Source organism: Pipra filicauda, unplaced genomic scaffold, assembly GCF_003945595.2.
Source record: "Pipra filicauda isolate LSUMZ 115617 unplaced genomic scaffold, ASM394559v2 scaffold9_size5747161_pilon, whole genome shotgun sequence".
NCBI lineage: Eukaryota > Metazoa > Chordata > Aves > Passeriformes > Pipridae > Pipra > Pipra filicauda.
Window position 1 is genome coordinate 3,309,889 of NW_024105198.1, and position 19,147 is coordinate 3,329,035.

General features: G+C 51.1%; 1 protein-coding gene across 3 annotated transcripts; it reads right to left on the reverse strand.

Moving 5' to 3' along the window:
• LOC113993090 (probable G-protein coupled receptor 83) lies at positions 1-13,364 on the reverse strand. 3 transcript variants are annotated; one of them, XM_039378171.1, is made up of 7 exons: positions 13,271-13,364; positions 13,037-13,085; positions 12,547-12,629; positions 11,754-12,442; positions 10,864-10,989; positions 9,444-9,577; positions 1-6,221 (listed from the first exon to the last, which is right to left on the reverse strand). In XM_039378171.1, the coding sequence occupies exons 4-7, from the start codon at positions 12,135-12,137 to the stop codon at positions 5,636-5,638; spliced, it is 1,230 nt and encodes a 409-aa protein (XP_039234105.1). In that variant the 5' UTR covers positions 12,138-12,442; positions 12,547-12,629; positions 13,037-13,085; positions 13,271-13,364; the 3' UTR covers positions 1-5,635. The 3 variants fall into 3 exon arrangements, with proteins under 3 accessions (XP_039234105.1, XP_039234104.1, XP_039234103.1); XM_039378170.1 differs by lacking the exon at positions 13,037-13,085; XM_039378169.1 differs by lacking the exon at positions 13,271-13,364 and having other exon boundaries at positions 12,938-13,161.
• Positions 13,365-19,147: the final 5,783 nt, after the last annotated feature.

Here is a 19,147-nt window from a genome sequence, read left to right on the forward strand (position 1 = left end):
AAAAGTTCCCAATTCCTTTTATTAGCAGCAGTTGTTAATTTTTAAGGGAAAATAAATCCATCTCCAATTCCAGAGCCATGCTGATGGCAAACAAACATTCTGTCTTCGGGGACAGCCTGATGCCAATAATTATTATCCATCAAAAATACATTATTATTCCAAGTGAAATTCCTGTATTCCTGCCCTGAGCCCTGGTGGTAAATGAGGTTTTTGAGCCTGGCCAGCCTGTTTCTGCATGACAATTAGTACATTAACGGGAGCCAATAGCCTGGGTGTTGAGGTGGTTTGGCTTCCAGTGCAGCAGTATTGGGGAAGGAGCTTTAGCAAAAGAATAAAGTGTTTTTACAACCCATTCAATACCTCTTCACACTCCCCCTCATCCTCCTCTGAGCCGCTTTGATGGAATTATCGGATTACAAATACCTTAATCAAGTACAATAACAACAGGGCCAATTTTCATCATTTTTTACCTCCTACGGTTAATATTAGCAAGTCAGAGCAAGGAGCATGCGACACCCCCGGTCTGTGCCCCGGCCACCTCCAAAGCCAGACGGGTCAGGCGCGGCTCTGGGGCCGCTCCTCCGGGACGGGGGGACGGGCCAGGGCGGCTCCACCGAGAGCAGGGCGCTGCGAGCTGCTCTGCTCCTCACCGGGCTCTCATCCAGCTCCTGCCCAGAGGTCCTCCCGAAGCACGTCCCCCACCCCGGGCACCGACAGGGTCGTGCTCCAGCCCTGCAGAACCTGTGCCATGGAAAGCACGGCAGCTTGGTGTCAGGAACGTGCGTGTGTGTGAACATACACAGCAATACAGACCAACATGAAATGGAGGAAAGGCTCCTATCCCCCACTTTGTACAGGGAGGGGGAGCAGAGAACGTGTTAGCAATGCTCAGCAGTACAGATAGGAAAATAGGACACTTGTCCCACCTTCCCCCTCAGTCTCTCCTTTCTTCACAGCGACCAGAGGAAACAAGGGAAAAACAAAGTATTAGACAACTGGGCTCCACAAAGAAGTGGAGAATCAGTCAAGCAATGAATCTGTTCCCATTTATAGCTGAGATGTCTGAATACATTGCTAAATATTTATGGTCTTTATTAGCTCTGTTAATCATAACAGTTCTCCTGGAGAATGAATATTCCTACATCATGCCCTGCAAGCTGTGCAGGACAGCAGAATACTTATATTCCCCTGAATGGAAGGCGAAGGAAGGCAAGTTAATGCAATTCTCTCAAATAGAACACAGAGGTACCCTTATGTTCAAGTCAGCTTCAGGTTTCTTAAAATGAACCTTCTAATTTAATAAAGGGAAAAAAATCAATATCCTACCATAGAAATGTGAATGTAAAGAGGGAAGGGACACTGCATGGAAGAGTTTATTTGGAATGCAGCCATGGCCACCTCCATGTGGGAACCATTGGTGTCAGTCACTGTTCGTCAGCACGAGCAACTGGTGCATTTCATTTCAGAACAGGGCAGGAATTAGAGACAAGCAGGTGAATAACTGGCCTGTGAAGAGGGGTTCATGAAAGACAATATACTGTGAAGGAAATACTACAGTGGTAAAAACTAAAACTTGATTCTTTTCCAGCCCTTAGGAGGGACTCGGTTTATTAATCTGAAGGTGGAAGGTCCAAGCAGTGTATCACAGTTCAGAAGCAAGTGAAACTATCCAAAACAGCCCAGGGCCACCCAGCCTGCTGCAGGTCCCCACTAATGGAACTGTGGTAAATCCATCATGGAAGTGATTCAGGCACTTCTTGTGTTCTGAATTCTGCCATGTTTGGCATGTATTACCAGTAAAAGGTCAAAATAAGCTGTGGAAGGAGAAAGAAGCTGCAAAAGGTTGGGGTCATTGATTAATTGATCGCTTAATTCCTGTGGGAAACTGCCTGAGACAGGATGAGGCCACAAGCAAACATTTTTCCTGTCTCAAAAATAGGTACAAAATCTGCTGCTCTGAAACTTGCTGCCATCATTTTTGTTAGGTATCATAAACTATCTCCTAACAGAACCTATGGTCTGGCCTCTGATGTACCTGCTCAGCATAGATCGGGAAGAGCCAAGGACTGGGAGTATTCAGGCATCACCCTGGGAGAGCAGTTCAGGAACAGACCTTGGAATTGGGGTGGGGATCACTTGGGAAATGCCAGCAGTCTTCAAACCAAGCACTGACTGCACCCTGTGCCTGGTGCTAAACTGCCCTCACCTGCCGGTATTCCTGTCTGGGCTCCATCCAAAGTCTGGGAGATCAGAAGTGTTCCTCTGCCCAGTGCAGGAGGAGTGGCAGGGGGAGGCAGTGGGGGCTGAGGGGGGGAGAAGGCTGGTTCTGTGGGGTGCAGGTGGGTTCTGTGGAGAGCAGGGGGTCCTATGGGGGGGCAGGCAGGCTGACTTTGCAGTCGGTGAGAGGGCAGAGCTGTGTGCCCTGACTTGAGGGAGGTGCTCTCCTGCTGCCTGGGGCACAGGGCGGCTGCACATCATCGCCCACGCGGGAATTTGGGTGTGCCTCTCACGTCCAGGTTCCTTCCTCCCTCTTCCTTCCCTGGTCCATGAATGACCCAAGCTGCCAAGTTATTTCTCAGTGCAAAATGATGGTCTGACTCTGGCTCACCTATACCTCTACTTCCCAGGGCTTGTGCTGGATTTAACAGAGGACATTTCCATTTTTCTCTGCAGCATGCTTTGGCCAGCCCCTCCATACTGTTTTTCACTTGAAGAGCTAACTGATGATAATTGTATTCTGTTTCTCCTTCCTGAGCTAATTTTCTGACTCATTGTGGTTTTTTTCTGCTTGCTTTTTGTTAATCTAGTTGGCATGTTGTGGTTTCTTTGTTCATTATGTGATGGGGCTATATAAGAGGATTTGTCTCTGGAATTCAGGTATCCCTTGCACTATGTTCCCTGTTATCGTCTTCATCAGCAACTCTGCTGAAGGCACTCAGCTGCATTTGGCATGAGCTAACCTTAATAAATTTGGGCTGTTAATCACTCAGACATGTCTCGTTGGATCTTTGCACACTGATTTGTGTGTGCTCAAATAGCTTCCCTGGAGTAGACTTGTAGTGACTCAGTGTTTCAATAATCTGCCCTCCAAACTCTCCCTCGGGGTTCTGCCTCCCGGGGCTTCGCCTGCCGAGAGGCGCCGCACCCGCAGCCGCCGAGGGCGCGGGTCGAGGGTTCGCTCCGCAGGCAGGACAAGGGCTCCCCACGTGGCTCGGGCTTCCCGGGGGATTCTCCTCCCACGCCACACTCCTGTCCGGCTCCAGCCTCGGGGCTGCAGGGACCAAACCGTGCTGCTGCTGCCTCGGCCGGGGCAGGACCCTGCGCCCACCAGCACAGTCTGGATGAGGCCGGGAGCACACGCGGGGCAGCCCGGGGTCCCCCTTCTGGGAGCTCTCCCTTGGTCCTGTCTCGGGAAGCTCTCCCTTGGTCCTAGGGATCTCGGACACCAAGTTGCCTCTGCCACTGCTCAGGAAGCCATTCCCAAAGGTGGGCGGCGGGACCAGAGACAGATTAAGGAATGTCTCAGCATCTATTTACCTGCTGAGTTGACTCAGACTCAGCAAAAGCCGAATATCACAGATTCCCTTTTCCAGAGCCTGTCTCGGTAAGCACTCTGCTCGCCTGCAGTCCATCAGGGATGCAGCCTCCTGCCCCTCAGGCACTGCCCTTGCCCTGGTCAAACATCACTCAGGCTTTTTTGATGTTTTGCATCCTGTGTTTGCCTGAGAACTGCTGAGGGGTGCTGCTGGGAGTCAGGGTATCCTCAAGTGATATGGGAATGTCGAGGCATTGGGCGAAGCATGCGAGGCTCTGAATCTCATGCAGGCATTGATAATTATCAGTCCAGATAGCTGAGCCTTTAGAGAGATGTGATACAGTCAGCTCTTACATCGTGCCCATTTAGGGGAGAAAAATGCAGCAATGAGGAGATGCTGCGATTGACAGATCCAAGCAAAACCAGCCAGGTTATTTCTCACAGCAAGAGATGGCTAACTTCAGGGATTAGCAGCAGGTCAAGGGAGTGCGAAGAGAGACCCACTTCTTTGGAGTGAGGTGTTTGATTCATCCAGAAAAAGGTTATAAAGCCATTTAAAGGAAGAAAGGAAGGAAAATAAACCTAAGAAATATGAAAGACAATTCATAGCCTTTGAGAGCCCCTCACCAAAAGCTGATGAGGGGTGAGGAACAGCAAAAAAGTAAATGACCACTTCTCTTAATAATTAAATGAAGTGATGCTCAATAATTAGAGATAATTTTAACATTTAGAAAAACTCCCAATGAGGTCTTTTGACTGAAAACAGACCCTGCTGTACACTGAGGGAGGGCAGCACTGGCACCCAGCACAGGCAGCTTTGAATTCCCATGTTCAATAATTGTGACTTCCAAGCAAGGTGCCTCAGGGACCAAGTATGCATCCATTTCTGCTGCCACTCCTGGTTTGGGCACTGCAATGCACACCCGAGGTGCAGGGATGCACCCAACTGGGGTCAAGTGGCCAGAAGAGAGGACTCCCCCTCCTTTCTTTCCTATTCCTTCTCGCTGCATAAATGGAAAAAAAAAATCAGTCCTTGGTTTCCATTCTTTGGTCTGGATTATCATGCCCCAGGAACTGCTGGGAGTACTTCCTCATCGTCTCCAGCTACCAGGGCACTCCCCTCCTCCCTGGGCAGAAGCTCTGCCCAGCTATGGCCAGGGCAGACCAGGAGCACCCCTGCCCCCAGCAGCCACAGCTCCTTTGGGCTACTGGAATTTGTCACCTGGTTTGCACCAACTAGACAGCCCCAAAGTCCTCAGTTGCTCCTCACAGGACATTGCTTCTGGTCCTTTTTTGCCCTCCTGTTGTTTAAATGAGACTTTTACAGCAATTAGTAATGAGGCAGAATGATTCCATTCTTCAGTGAGTGAATGCTACAGTTCTGATGAAATATTTTGTGGCCTTCCATAGAGTGCCATTGTACCTCTATTTCCTGAATTAATATATTTATAATACAAAGAAATTCTCAATGGACTAAATTACTTGGTCACCGTGCCATCTGAGGCTGCAGCCATGGCTCCTGAGGTGCATCCCTGCTCCTCTCGCTCGGGGCTGGGTTCCAGCTGCCATCGGTGGTACAGAGATGGGGCAGGAGGAACAGCAGCATCTGAGGGAAAAATTGCTGTTGGAAACCTTTACCTCTGTCAGAAGACTTTGCTATAAACTATCTGGTGAAACTCCCTGTGGATGAAGTTCATCTGATGTCCAAGTCCTTCCTTCAAACACAATCTGTTTCTGATGCTGTGCCGAGCTCCATGTCGTGGCACGTGTTCCAGGCCAGCGACTCAGGCCAGCGTGAGCAGTGATAGAAATCCGGGTTCACTACCTCTGATAACAATAAATGAGAATCCCCAAAAGCATATTTCTGTGTCTGAGGAGCTCCATGTGCCCTGCATGTACTCCTGCTCCCTGGGCCAGCTTTACTGGTAGGGTGCTGGAGAGGCTGAGCACCCTCCATGCCAAGAAATAGGAGGGGCTACAGCAAGACCAGCCAAAAATCAGCAGTGAAACATCAGAGCAGCAACGTTGGCTTCTGAGGAGAGACAGGCAGGTGCCTTTTGATGTCCCACACACCCAGGTAACTCCCCTCAGCCCCACAGCTCACAGGTCTGTGTTGGCTGTTGGGAGGTTCCCGGTGGAGCAGATGGTCTGGGAGACAGTTCCCTTCCTGCACCTGGCCTGCTCCATCCACACCTCGCGGCAGGACGTGGGCAGGGCGTGGTCCTGAGCCCGCGGGGCCTTCTGGCAGAGGCCCAGCAGCGCCCGGAGCTCCGCGCGGAAGCTCTCGTTCAGCCAGCAGTAGATGAAGGGGTTGTAGCAGGTGCTGCTCATGGCAAACCAGTGCAGGGCGAAATAGAGCGAGTTCTTTGTCTTGATGCCCAGACTGGAGATGAGCACCACGTAGCAGTTGAGGGGGAACCAGCAGACCGCAAAGACCACCACTACCAGCATCAGCATCTTGATGCTCTTCTTCTTGTTCCTGTGGTGGGTGATGTACTGCTGCGTGGTGACATCCCCGATGGCATTGCGGAGCCACAGCTTCTTGGCCAGGCGCGTGTAGGTGATGGTGATGATCAGCAGAGGCAGGAGGTAAAGAAGGAGAAATGTAGACAGGTCCAGATACTTCCACACCAGCTCTGCGGGCTCAGGGAAATCAGGGAGGCACAAACTCCGGACAGTGGCTTCCCTTGAAAACAAAGAAATATAGGCCAGATATGGCACATGGTCTTTGCTGTCAAATGGTGCTGCCGGCTCGGCAAACCACACTGGGGGTCTCACACCACCCATGGCCACTCTTTCAGAGGTGTAGTGTGGACAGTGGGGACAGAGCCTGCAGGCCCTGCCCTCCATGGGTACACCCACCCTGCCGTGCCCCCCAGCAGCCAGGACCCCTTAACCTGCTGTGCCTCCCTAGCACAGGACCCCTTGGCCAGAGCAGAAACTGCTGCAGCAGTGAAAAGCCAAAGTTGTTTTGGAGGGGAGGGAAGGGGCTGCTGGAGCCTGGGAGCTGTGAGAAAGCCTCACAGGCACAAACAGCCCATCTTCCTTCCCTTCCCTACCCACCATTCTCTTGCCATCAGCTGCTAAAACCTTACTGCTACCTCTTAAAACAGGTGTGATGATTAGTGACTCGGCTCCAGTTGAACCTCTGAGATAAATAACAGAAGAACCAAGCGTAACTATGTGCAACTGCTCATTTTAACAACCCCTTACACCCATCCTGTCCAGCCCAGGGTCCTGGCACGTTCCCAGTGCCCGGCAGTGGCTCTCAGCCCCAGCACCCTCTGCAGCACTGCGTGTCCCCTCCACACCCCGCAGCTGGTGACTGGGGGTGATGGAACATTAGGAGAAAAGAGCACTTGCACATTTACTTCCAGTGAATGTTTTCTCCCTTTCTTTCCTTTCCCCCTTCTTTTGCTTTCATTTTGTCCTTCTCTTTTCAGTCCTTGTACTCTGCTGTCCTCTATTCAGCACAGACTTTAGTCCCCATCAAGTTGCATTATTCTTTGCAGTATTGATTAATATCTTTAATATCCTGTTTTCAACCACTGGAGCTGCCTTTTGTGCCACAAATAGAAGATTGTTGAGAACAGGTAGCTGGAGCAGGGGCTGAGGCCAGAGGGGTGTCAATAGGTGCTGGAGCTGAGCTCTGCCAAGCACGGAGGACCTGGAGGGGCTGCTTGAAAGTGGGACTGACTCAGGAGGGAAAATCATCTTTTCTGAACTTCAGTCTTGGCTTTTCCTCCACAGATATGGCTTACCACTTGCACAGGTGAGGCCAGACCCTGCCTGCAGGCAGCTCTGCCAGCCTGCCTGCCAAAGGGGACCTGCCAAAGTGGGCCAGACAAGACACTGTTTTGGTGAATTCTGATATGACCAGGGATTCAGACACACTGCTGTGCAGTGCAGCCAGAGAGGTGGATGCTGGTGGAGCCCCTTTTCCCCATCCCAGAATCCCAACTGCTCTCTGGTGGGAATCTCAGGAGCCCTGGCCCTGCAGGAGTTATTATAAGCAATATTACAACTGGGATTTTTTTTCAATGGAAAGCAGGGACAGGAATAGCATGTCCTGGAAGTCCTTATATCGCTGAGCTGCCTCATGCCAATGTGGGGCTCAGTTTCCTCCGGCTGTGCCAAAGGATGAGCAGAGACAGGTGCCCAGAAACAGATCATGGCATTTGTTCATTCATGAGCAATTTGTTCCCTAATCCCCGAGCACAGCTGGGGAGCAACGTGAGCACACAGAAACCCTGCCCGTGTTTACAGTCTGGGCAGTTTGATGTATGATATCCCCTGGGTCTCTCGGTCACATCAGGCACAAGCACAGGCAGGGGAGGGCTGTGCAGCCCCGTTCACACTCCCAGCTGGTGCAGCCCCGTTCACACTCCCAGCTGGTGCAGCCCCTCGTACACCACGAGCAGTGACAGCCTGTGCAGGCACTCGTGCTCTCCCGCAGGGAGGGACCTGGCTGGGCTGTAACAAATAATATTTGTCCTTAATACAGAAGGTCAATGTCTACAATAGAAATCTCACTCCTGCTGCCTGCCAGTGCCTCCTTGCCCCATTCCTTGGGATGCTGATCTCAGCCTGAAAACACAGGACATGGTAAGATTATCCCTGTGCCCTCGAGAATGACTTTCCTGTGAAGGGCAGCACCAAGAGTGTGATACCCACCACAAAAATCCCACTTGGGTACCATTACGGTTTTCTCGCCAGGAGGGGTTACAGCAATGCCACAGGCTGGTGGAGACAGGAGGGACAGAACAGTTTGGGTACCACAGAGGAACAGGGCAAAGAAACCCCGAAGCTCTGGTTCTGTGTTTCTCCCTGGCGGAGGGTGTCAGCAGCGACAAATGCCATCCCTGAGCCATTCGTGGGAAGATAAGCTGTTGCGCCTTTTTATTAACTTTTTTTCTCTCTAGATCAGAACCTTGAACTCATTCTGACATTTCAGCAGCCCTCATGTGGGTGTGAAATTCTACTTCATCTCCTTTTAATAGCTCCTGTTGCTGTGTTCAGCCAAGCAAAGAGTTCCTTTCCCTTGTGGGGAGGCACCATGGCACACCAGGACAGCTCCGGTTCCGGCCCAAGCACTGGTCCCTGACATGTCTTGCACAGTTATCCCCCCAGCCCTACACTGGTTCCCCCTAGTCCTGCACTGCTCAGCCACAGAGGAGGGGGTGAGGGCTTTGCTTTGCTTTGCTTTTCTCATTTGTGTTACATTGGGCAGAGGAGCCTCAAACTTTAAGGAAGGTTGGTCCTGATTCACAAATCCACATGGATGAAATACAGGGAAGCCACAACGTGCAACTCAGTATATGAAGTCCTGGGGACAAGGGGTGGCCCTGCTGACAAACCGAGGCAGTCCCCTCCTCCTGCTCCCTACAGAGCCTTGTTGATGTCAGTACCAGGTGTTCCCATCATGAGGTTTATTTTCTTTCCTTTCCAAACTGCAGTCTGGCTCTCTCTCTCTCCTCCCTGCATGAGCGAGTTGGCTGGACTTGGTCTTGTTCTGTCTGAGGAGCTGAGCAGGCACGAGGAGGGAAGAGGAAAGGCCCTCGGGAGAAAATTACCTTCTCCAGACAGAGTCCATCCTGGCAGGGCCATGGCTGCACCTGGAGCTGCCCCAGCAGGGGCTGGGAGTGGGACCCAGCCCCTCGTCCGGGTGGTGGGAGGTGGTGAGGGCGATCCCAGGACTGGGGGCTGCGTGTGCCCCCGACAGGCCAGGCAGCACTTGCACAGCCCAGCCTTTGCTGCAGGAAGTGGGATCTCACCCACACGCTGGCTCCCTCTGATCCCACAGCACCCTGCCCCACACCTGGGAGCTCCCAGCACCCTCCCTGCTGAGCGGCACTGCACGGGGGCTGCCGGACCTCTGCACACTCACTGGGAAGGGGAGATCACTCACCTGTAGTTATACTGGAAAAGCTTTTGGTAGATGGCATGGGGCAGGGAGAAACAGGTTGCCATCAGCCAGATAACAGAGATGCTCAGCGCTCCCTTGGTCAGGGACATCCTCTGCTTCAGTGGGTTCAGGATGACCTACAACAGAAATTCCGCCATGAATCCTCTGCCACAGGGAAGCAAAGCCCCTCCCAGCCCACATGGCAGAGGCAGTTTGTGACACAACGTAACACAGTTAATCATATGAGAATGATGGCCATGATTAGGAAAATGTCCTGCTCATTAGAGTGACCTGGAAAATGGGAAATGTTGAATTTCTCAATCTGCTCAGAAGAACTTTTAAATTTTATCTTTTTCTGTGAGAACCATTTTCCTTAAATTGGGGGTTACGTTAGGTCAGAAAAAAGAAGATATCTACACAAGTGCCTTCACTCCAGGATATGTTTGTTTATTCTGTATGAACTACATAAAAAATATCTCCTGTTTGAATTGGGCCTGTGAAAATGAGCCCTCCTCCCCTCTGCTGAGGCAGCAACTCACCCGTCATGAAATTTACACTCTTAGATCTTTCAGCTGATGAAATCTGATAGTCTGGAAGTTACTATTTGATGATGGCACAAGAGAGGGCAGTGATTACAAGGGACAAGCCCATGGCCCAGGCTGCCCTCACTGCCCTCGCAGACAGCATTTGTCATGGCCATGGACAGACAGACAGCGAGCAAGACCTTCTCACAGCTCAAGCCTCCTCCCAGTATTTCCAGCAGAGATTTCCCCTCTGCCACTCCCCTTTGCACTGGTCCAGCATCAGCCCCATGGCTCCACCACGGGACATTGGTCTCAGAATTTAACTCCATCTGCCCTGCAGCTTGATGACACAGCAAATGCCCAACGGGGAAAGAAGAGTAGAAGAACAAATAGACAACTAAATCACAATTTGAGCTGAGGATGCCTCACACTGGTGTTCTATGGGCTTTGGGTGTTAAACAAAATACCTTGAAGAAGTTTCTGCACAGCTGAAGTAGCACTTGGTGCTCAGTGCTGGCTCTCTGCCTTTCCAGGGCCTGCACACAAGATGAAGCCTCTGGAATCAGTTGCCCTGCCATACCTGGAGCTAGGCTGGACCTAGCTTTCTTCAGACTGGGTGGAAAAGGTGTCCTCACCCTTTTTAGCTGGAAATCTGGGAGCACCCTGTGAAACCCATGATGCCATTTTGTTCCTTCACTTCTGCCCCATATTCAGGAACCCACAGAAGTCCATCAATCCTTCCAGCCCCTGGCACAGGAGGGCTCTGAGTGAAGCTCTAAAGCCTTCTCACTGGAGAGGGGTTGAATCCCCAAATTCATCCACCTTGGGCCCATGGCTCGACCAAGATTGAGGGGGAATTGGGAAGGTCTTGGAAGAGAGGAATGGGTGGGTGGTGTCACCTGGTGCCTGTCGAGAGCGATGGCTGTCAGGGTCAGTGTGGAGACGTGCAGGGAGCAGTACTGCACGAAGCGGCTGATGTGGCACATGGCCTTCCCAAAAATCCATGTGCTGTTCACAAACCGGACCTGAGGGGAAACAACAACTCATCAGCCAGAAAACATGCTGAAAACAAATCCATGGGGAAATCCCTTGGGTGGCACCTGAACTGGTTCAGGGGTTCTGGCTGGGAGGGCACCTTCACCTGAAACCCAAAGAAAGATCAGCTACACTGGGCTCTACCTTTACAGAAGAATTTAGAAGGTCAAACCCCTCAGATTATGGGGTGGTGCTGCTGCAGCCCTCCTGGCCTGTTCTGGCCATTATGTGTGAACAGCAGTAATAACTTTTTATTGCATTAACAACTATATTTGGAAAAAGTGCACCAAGGTTTGGTATCAACTGTCAGGTCTGGAGAGCTTTCACTGAAGCCTTTACCCATCTGGCAGCTCCGAAAAGCTCAGTTACTTTCTTCCGGTCACCTCGTATGACTGGCATTCGGGCTGTTCTGCCCTACTAAGGGACTCTCTAGTGCTCTCCTGCACGAACATTAAAAGCACATGTTCACCAAGGTACCTGTTCTCATTCCCTGAGAAGCTCTTGCTGGGGTTTGGTGGTACACATGAAGAAACTTAAGAGTCTCTAGGAGATACAGAGACTAACAGAGAAAAGGGACCCCACAGGTTTCTGAACAGTGTTTTACTTGCCTGGTAGAGTTGTCTATTAGACTTGGTGGTGTTGGGTTCCCACCTCAGCCCTAGGAGAGCATGCACAGAGAGACTGTGACCACCAGAGTTCTAAAGGGCAGGAGACTCCCCTTGTGGCTGAAGGGATAGCACAGCCAGCCACTTACCAGAGTGAAAGGTGTGTTGAGCAGTGTGATCATGATGTCAGACACAGCCAGGTTGACAATGAAGAGGCTGGTGGCTGAGTGCATCCTCTTGTTCTTCAGCACTACGTGGCACACCAGCATGTTCCCAAAGAGAGACATGATGATAATGACTGAGTACGCCACGATCAGGAGAGCTTTCATGGTTGGTTTCTGGGATTCTGGCTCATATTTAGCCAGCTCGGCAAATTTCTCCCACTCAGTAACACGGCTGTCCGTCCAGTTGAAGGTGGTCCTGTTGATTGCTTGGTAGATGGACATGAGTTGGGTTAGGGAAGAGTAATGGTCCAACTCCTCCAGCAATCTCATCACCTGTGACCTGTATGGCTGAAGCAGCAAGGAAGGCATGGTGGGTTAACCCCAGTCTTTCCTCTGCTTGAGGTCACTGGGATCATGGCTCCAGCTGACAGCACGTGATCCATCAGCTTCGGCTCCTTGGTTGTCCAGGAGATGGCGAAGATGCGGCTGCCATTGCAAACACCACCCTAAAACAGAAAGCTGGGGGAGCCTCTGAGGTACAATGGGTTTCCCGGGATCAGGGGTTTCCTGGCACTGGCAAGGTGTTCCAGTGGCGTCTCACAAACGGGTTGGTTTGGGACTTCACACTCTCAGCACCTTCTTATATCAGGAAGAGCAAGAGCTTCACAGGTGAGCTGGAAAGAAGAACTAGTCGTGACATATGGCAAATGTGGAAAAATCTCAGGTGGGGTTTGAAGTTGTTTTAATTTGACATCAGCTTTTTTGTCTTTGTTCTTACCTGAGTTCATTTCTCCTCCAACTTCCATGGAAGGCTGCACTACCGGTGTTTTCATCCTCTGCTTCAAACCACCCAGTTCTTTTCTGTTGAAATGTAAAAGCAGAGACATTGGGGATCATTTTTGAGAGCAGAGGCAGCTTTTGTCTGCACCTAATTCCAGCAATTAGCCTGAAACTATTCAGAGCCTAGAAATCACATTAGAAATTGACTTTAGTCTCTCTTATTTTCTCCTCCAAATGATGGCTGAATTCTGCTTCCAGTGACTGAGTTGTAGTGGGGAAATGGTCTTTCCTGCAAAAGGCAAGACTTAGCAGTAGAGGCACGGAACTGGTGGAGGAGCCACTTCACAGCATAAAACCCAACCCACACAGAACAATTCCCCAGAATCTACCTTGGTTCTTCTTCTCCCAGCTCTTCCAGGCTCAAGCAGGCTGCCAGACCACCCCGTGCCGCTGCTGCAGGAATTTCTTCCCAATGCAGAAACACTCACCTTTAGCTCTAGCAAATCCAAAGATGTCTTTCCAGCAACATTGTGAATTCTGAATAGAAACCAATGCTTCACTCCCTGGACTGGATAAACCCATTAATGACACACATTACAGCACCCATTACACGCCAGTTCCCCGCACGCCCCAATGACAAGAAGAAACCAAACTCCCCTCCCTCACCCTTAGTGCCCTCCCCAATTCTTACCCCTTACCCTCACCCTCACTCCCTCACTTACCTCCCACCACCCGGTCGTTGTCGTCCCCCTGCGCCCGCTCAGCAGCGGTTCCTTCGGCTCCCTGCACTGCATTCCCTGCACCGCACACCCCGCACCGCACACTCTGCACACCCCGCACCACACACCCCCTGCACCGCACACCCCCCACACCTCGCACCGCGCACCCCGCGCACCCCGCGCACCCCGCGCACCCCGCACCCCGCACACCCCGCGCACCCCGCGCACCCCGCACCCCGCACACCCCGCACACTCCGCACACCCCGCACACCCCGCACACTCCGCACACCCCGCACACCCCGCACCCCGCACACCCCGCACACTCCGCACACCCCGCACACCCCGCACACCCCGCACACTCCGCACCCCGCACGTGCCGCCGCTCGGGGCGGGGCTCGGGGGCGGGGCCGCTCCATTCATGAAAAGCCGCGGGCGCGGCCCCGCAGCCCCCACCGGTGCCGGGAGTTATTACCGGGGGTTAATCAGTGCTGCTATTTCCCGCCCGCCCGGACCCTCCCTGCGGGCACCCGCAGAGCGGCCCCCGAGGGGTCCCAGCGCCCATCACCGCGAGCGGGGCACGGAGCATCCGTGCTTGCAGAGACCCCGGCAGTGCGTTAGCGGGAAAAGGGGAAAACCATCTTCACAAACTTCTCCCGACCCGAATCTCCCGGTGGAGTCTCAACACTTCTTCTTTGACAAGTGTTTTTCCCACGTCTGGATCCCTCTTGGCAGATGCTGGCACAGAAACACAAAAATAAAGGCAGTTAAGGTTTCGAAGATTTTAGACAGCATATTTTTAAACTAGATATTATCAACCTTCTCATTTTGCATCCCGCATGTGTCACTCATTCCTTATTAAAAAAAAAAAAGGAAGAAAGGTATTTTCACATCCGTGATCTCCTGCCCCCGTCCATGGTTCTGTTCCCACTGTCCATGTCTTGCCTAGCACCTCTGTGGCCATGTCATGCAGGACAAAAGTAGGGGAGCAGCTTTGGGACGGGGAACGCGTGAGAGGGACACAGGACACAGAGCATGTCTCTTGCCAGACTCCAAATTCTGTGTCTGGGTAAGAAGGTCCCACATTGAGGTGTGGAGCCAAGAATTTACATCAATTGCAAGTCCAAGGTTTAACAGCCCAATCCAGTTCATTAAGACGCTCCAGTCGTCCTGCTTGTTCCAATAATAACAGCAATTCTATTTTCCAAATTATCTAATTATTGCTAATTCCAATTAATAATGCACTTCAAAGTGTCATTCACAAGAGCCCTGATGTCTGTCCTAGTCTCCTGCATTTGTAGCCTCCATCAGGGCAAATAAACCATTGATGAGAGTTTGAAGGTTGGGCTTTTCCCACTTTGGGGTCTGTTTGCCACAGAGCAGAATAGGCATCCCAGCTCACACTGTGCCAGCCAGAGGCTCTTGGAGAGACCAGCGAAGATCCTTCCCATAAGCAGCAGAAAAAGAGCCCAGACAGAGATAGGAATTCCTTCTGTGGGAGGAAAGATTTGTATAGTTGGTGTGTGTTTCTCCAAGGAACTGGCTCTTTGCTCAGAATTTCGTATTTATGAATTCCCAGGTCTAGGAGCTGCTCCAGTTCATGGTTGGGTCAGAACCCCAGTTGCTTTCAGCAGAACGAGCCTTGCATTTGCTCTCTCGGGGTTTCTTGCCCGAGGGCTGCAGGAAGGACACACTTGACATTTATTTTCGCAGTAGCAAGATGATCTGGGAGGTTTATGCTTTTTTTTTTATTTCCCCTGAAGCTATTCTCACTGCAGCTGTGAGATTATCGTGTATCTGAAGAGCCATTTCATTATCCTCCCATAGTGTTCCTGCCTGGTACATATCATCCCTGGCTTTAGAGCTGCAAGCTCAGAAAAGGAAAGCTACAACTTTAGTCTAATCACATTTCCAGCAAAATCCAAGGCATGCTTTCTCCAGGTGCAAATTTTCTAACCACAGGTATGTGCTAGAATCTCCTGAAAGACTCAGTCACTCAATGGCTGAGGATTTAAGACTTGATTCCTTACACAGCAATAATTCTGACCAGCCTCTCCTGCCCCTGGACACCCAGTGGAGCTGCCAGTCTCTGACTGATGTTTGTCTGGTTTTTATCTGTCAGAAAACACTTTAGGAGCAGGAATGGCTGTACTGTGGAATAAAATTATTACAGTTTTCTGCTTGTTTTTCTTGGGCAAAATTCCAGTTACCTGCCTGTCTCTGCAGAGACTTCGTAGGCTGGAGGTATTAAAGGCATTCAGTACCTTTCCTTCTTGTGTCTTACTCTTAAATGTCAGAGGGTGTCTTTGTTTCCTGGAGGGCTGGATGCCCTCTGGACAGAAGAATTAATGACAGTGCAGATACACCAGCGCCAGAAGCTTTGCAACGGGGGAGCTGCAAAACGGCTCCTTTTGCTCTCAGGGCAGAGAAGGTACAGCTGAGGCCCTGAAATATTTATTACCAAGCCTCACACTGCCTGTGCTGCCCAGTGTGCACAGCTGGGCTGTGTGTGGGTCACTCCTGGGTTATAAGCCAGCTCGGGTTTGCCTGTGGCAGCAGGAGGGCGGGAGCTTCGGCCCCAGGCTCTGCCCTGGCTGTCCCAGCCAGCCCGGCTCAGCCGAGCACAGACACGCCAGATTTCTAAACAACTTTGCACATCTAAACCAGAAACTACAACCATATTTTAAATTCTTCTGCCAACTTAAGCCAAATTAAAATTCAGGGGGCAGGAACTGGGAAGTGCAATAATCTTCCAGTGACACCAAGGCCTGATTTCCCCAAGGTCAGAGTATGATCTGGCATTAGCTGCCACCCACATGAGAACAGTGCTTCCACACACATTGTTTCAGACCAGAGCCTGCCATTAGCATGTGCTTTAACTGGCTCTGAGATTCAGCACAGGCAGTGGGTGGAGGAGCAAGTTGTCCAAAATGGGCTTCAATGGGAGAAATGAGAAAAGAACAACACTGCCATTGCAATTGCATTTGACATTCTGTGAACAGTTACAATTTAGACTTTATTATTCAAAATACAAATGGCAAGTACATAATAGCTACTAATAGTGGAACTTCAGGATGGTTGGAAAAGAAAAGCTTTAAAAGGATTTGATAGTCCTCAAGTTTCAGCTGTAAGGTTTGTGTGACAGAACAAAGAGAACTAATCTGCCATTCTGCCATTGTAACTGTGCACTCTCCCTGCACTAATGGACCTTGTCTAGTGACCCACTTGGGCTGGATCTTCAACTTTAATTTTTTATTTTATTCTTGGGGTTTTTTTCCTTTTTTTCCCTCCTTGGAGTCATACAGCATAACTGACAGCACACTCAGTTCCTGCCCAAGTGCTGGCCCCCTGATTTCCAATGGGATGTGAAACCCCAGGAGGTAACAGCGACAGGCAGCTCCTACCTGTGTTGTCCTACCAGCTCCGAGTACTCCAGCCTGGCCACAGCTTGGGCCCACAACCTCTGCCCTCTGGGTCAGAGCAGTCCATCCATGTGAGAATCCAACTCCTCCATGTGCATCATCCTTTGCTGTAGTGGACTCTCCATTCCATAAGCCTCCAAGCCTTGAACACCCCTTAGGGTCTGTTTTCTTCTTAAGAGGTTCTTTTTTAGCTCTTCTCTCCCTCTGTGTAGGAATCAGGACTGAAAACAAACAAACTAACAAACAAAACAAACAAACCTTGGTTTCCTTAACAGAAAACTCTCAGCTAATGAAAAAGACTTGGAAGAGAGTAGAAGGGGTAAGTCCCTCCCTATGTGTGATGTGCACAGAGCTGTTATCGGGGACATTCATTCTTCATCCCTGCCTGGAGCTCACTCCGGGGGGCATCAGTCAGAGCTGCTGTGAGCTCACCTGCACAGGTACAGGAACAGTGAGCAGGGACACCCCCACATCCAGATGGGAGCACACACAACCCACACTTACACCCCCACTGCACTGAGCTCACAAGGAGCCCTCTTGCCTTTGATGAACAGTTCAAACCTCCTTCCCCTCTCCCAGTCTCTGAACCCAGCCCATCTGCGAGCACATCACTGGTTGGAGGCCGGAGAGCTGGAGATCCACAGGCAGGAGATTGCTGAAGAGTTTCCCTTTGAAGGTATCTGGAGCAGAGGCCAGCAAGACAGCAGACACCACACAGACCCTGTCATGAGCTCAGGAAGCAAAGCCTGACATGTGGGTGCATTTGACAAGGTGAGGAAGACTCAGGCAGCACCTTACCATGTGCCATTCGTTCCCTGGCTTTCAAGAAATGGCATCCTGGAACGGCTCATTATCACTGTTCCTTTCCAAGGCCCAATTAATTTAAGGCATGACGGGTTTGCTGGGATGACTCACACACCAAAGGAAGGGAGGAAGGAAGACAAGACTTTAAGAGTAGTGGTTAAATATGCATTTACTTCAAAACTCACCCATTGTGCAGTTCTGACCAAAGGAAGAGAATTGATGAAGGCAGGAGTCACCTGAGCCAGCAAGGGACAGTCATGCAGAGGCTGACAGCAGCTGCAGCAGCCTGTCAAGCTCTAGCTGGGGCCATCACCCACCAGGGCCCTGATTTGGGGACCTCCATGTGTGGCAAACGTGTCTGTGCAGCTGTTGAGGGATGTGTCACTTCAGAAAGCCTCTGAGCTGTGGAGTTCTGGTGAAAGGTCACCCACTCAGCTGGAAGGATCCCCCATGGATCCTGGGAAGATTCTCTCAGGATCCACTTGTTTGATCACCTTTTGGATGAGGAAGGAGCAGTTCAGCCACCAGCAGCATTGGTGACCTGTACTTTCCTGTGTCACCCCTGGCAGTGACTCCTGGCCAGGGGTGCAGCTCTGCCAAGCAGCCCAGGGTAGAGGACAGAGGGTGCTGAGGCTCTGTCGGGTTCCTGACCAGCAGAAAGGTCCAACAACTGCTCATGGGGGTGATGAGGGGGACCAGGGGCAAAAGCCTCAGCAAAGCTGAGCTGCAGTTGGTGCTGCAGGGTCCCAGTAGGGTCCCAGCAGTCCTTTGCTCTGGGTTTGCAAACACACAGCAGCAGGAGCACAACCAACCAGAAAAGGGGGAGTGGTTCTGACAGTCACTCAAGCTGAAGCATTTAAAACTTAATTTTCATCTCATTCAGGCAAAAGAGGTTATGAAATTATAAAAACCAAATCTGAAGAGCATACTCCAAATGACACTTTCCCAGGAAGTCTAAAGAGCTCAAATACAAAAGTACTGATTATCATGCTTTTAAATTATAAGTGAAACTGCCTTACCACAAAGGGAACAGAAAATGACCAATGTGGCATTCTTTCTGAAGAGGCAATCCTGGTTATTTTACATGCAAATTCCCTTCCAAGCAGCCTCAAAAAAAAAAATTAATACACACTGGAGAAATGTGATTTACTGGAGGAAAAGTCCAGACACATTCATGTTAGAAACATGATCTCCTTGCTGGAAGGAGGCACCATGGATAAAGAGGACCCCTCTACACAGCCCCTTTGAATCCCCAGGAGGATTTGTGCTGGTTTTCCCTGCAAAGGCTCTTGAAGAGACTGAGCTGGGTGGGACGGTGGGCACAGGGCAGCCATGGGGGCGGGCACACCTGGCAGAGTGACTGACTCTGCTCATCCTGGGATGGCATCAGCCTGTCAGCCCAGGTGGGACACACGGATGGCCTAGGCTGGGCTGCAGGTCAGGGATGTGCTTCAGGGAACTGCAGCAAAGAGGAATGGTTGGACTGGTTTGGAATGAAAAGGGCATTTCTCAGTGCTGTGCGAAGCTGGGGAGTGCTGGGACCAACCGCAGGCCCTGCCCTGCCCCTGCAGCAGCAGCGCTGGGGGCACTCACCCAAAGTCATACCGGGAAAACTGGAGCCTCAGCAGCTCAGTGTGAGGAGCTAAATGAGCACTGA